The sequence below is a fragment of the Dendrobium catenatum genome, unplaced genomic scaffold (genome assembly GCF_001605985.2).
Source record: "Dendrobium catenatum unplaced genomic scaffold, ASM160598v2 original_scaffold_136617, whole genome shotgun sequence".
NCBI classification, from domain to species: Eukaryota; Viridiplantae; Streptophyta; class Magnoliopsida; order Asparagales; family Orchidaceae; genus Dendrobium; species Dendrobium catenatum.
Genome location: NW_021455052.1, coordinates 1 through 324, shown reverse-complemented (window position 1 = coordinate 324; position 324 = coordinate 1). Strand labels below are relative to the sequence as shown.

Sequence of the window (324 nt, the reverse complement as noted above, 5' to 3'; positions counted from 1 at the left end):
CATCAACCAGACGGAAGGAGGAGTCATTGTCGGCGGCTGCGGCCAGAGCGGCGGAGTCATCCAGGGCAAAATCGAAGACGGCGTCGCGGCTATTTCCGGAGCGGGCGGAGGGATTTAAGAAGTTGGTGTTGCGAGTCCAATCGGCGATGCGGCCAAGCTTGTCGGAGCGAGAGAATGGTGCGAATGGGACATGGGGGGCGGTGGAAGCGCCGTCCCGGCGGGGAAGGTAGGGCACCGCTGGGGTGTCCGGCGGACCCCAGCCATCGGGATTGTAGGGGACGTTGCCTAGGTCGAAGCCCATGGAATCAATGAGAAAGCGGAGAG

At 63.0% G+C, this 324-nt stretch overlaps 1 protein-coding gene across 1 annotated transcript; it reads right to left on the bottom strand.

Annotated features, from left to right (window-relative positions):
* Positions 1–3: 3 nt before the first annotated feature.
* On the bottom strand, positions 4–318 carry LOC114578735 (eukaryotic translation initiation factor 3 subunit D-like; the record flags this gene model as incomplete). Its single annotated transcript, XM_028692164.1, has 1 exon — positions 4–318. A coding segment is annotated over exon 1 (298 nt), but the record flags the coding sequence as incomplete, so codon positions are not given.
* Positions 319–324: the final 6 nt, after the last annotated feature.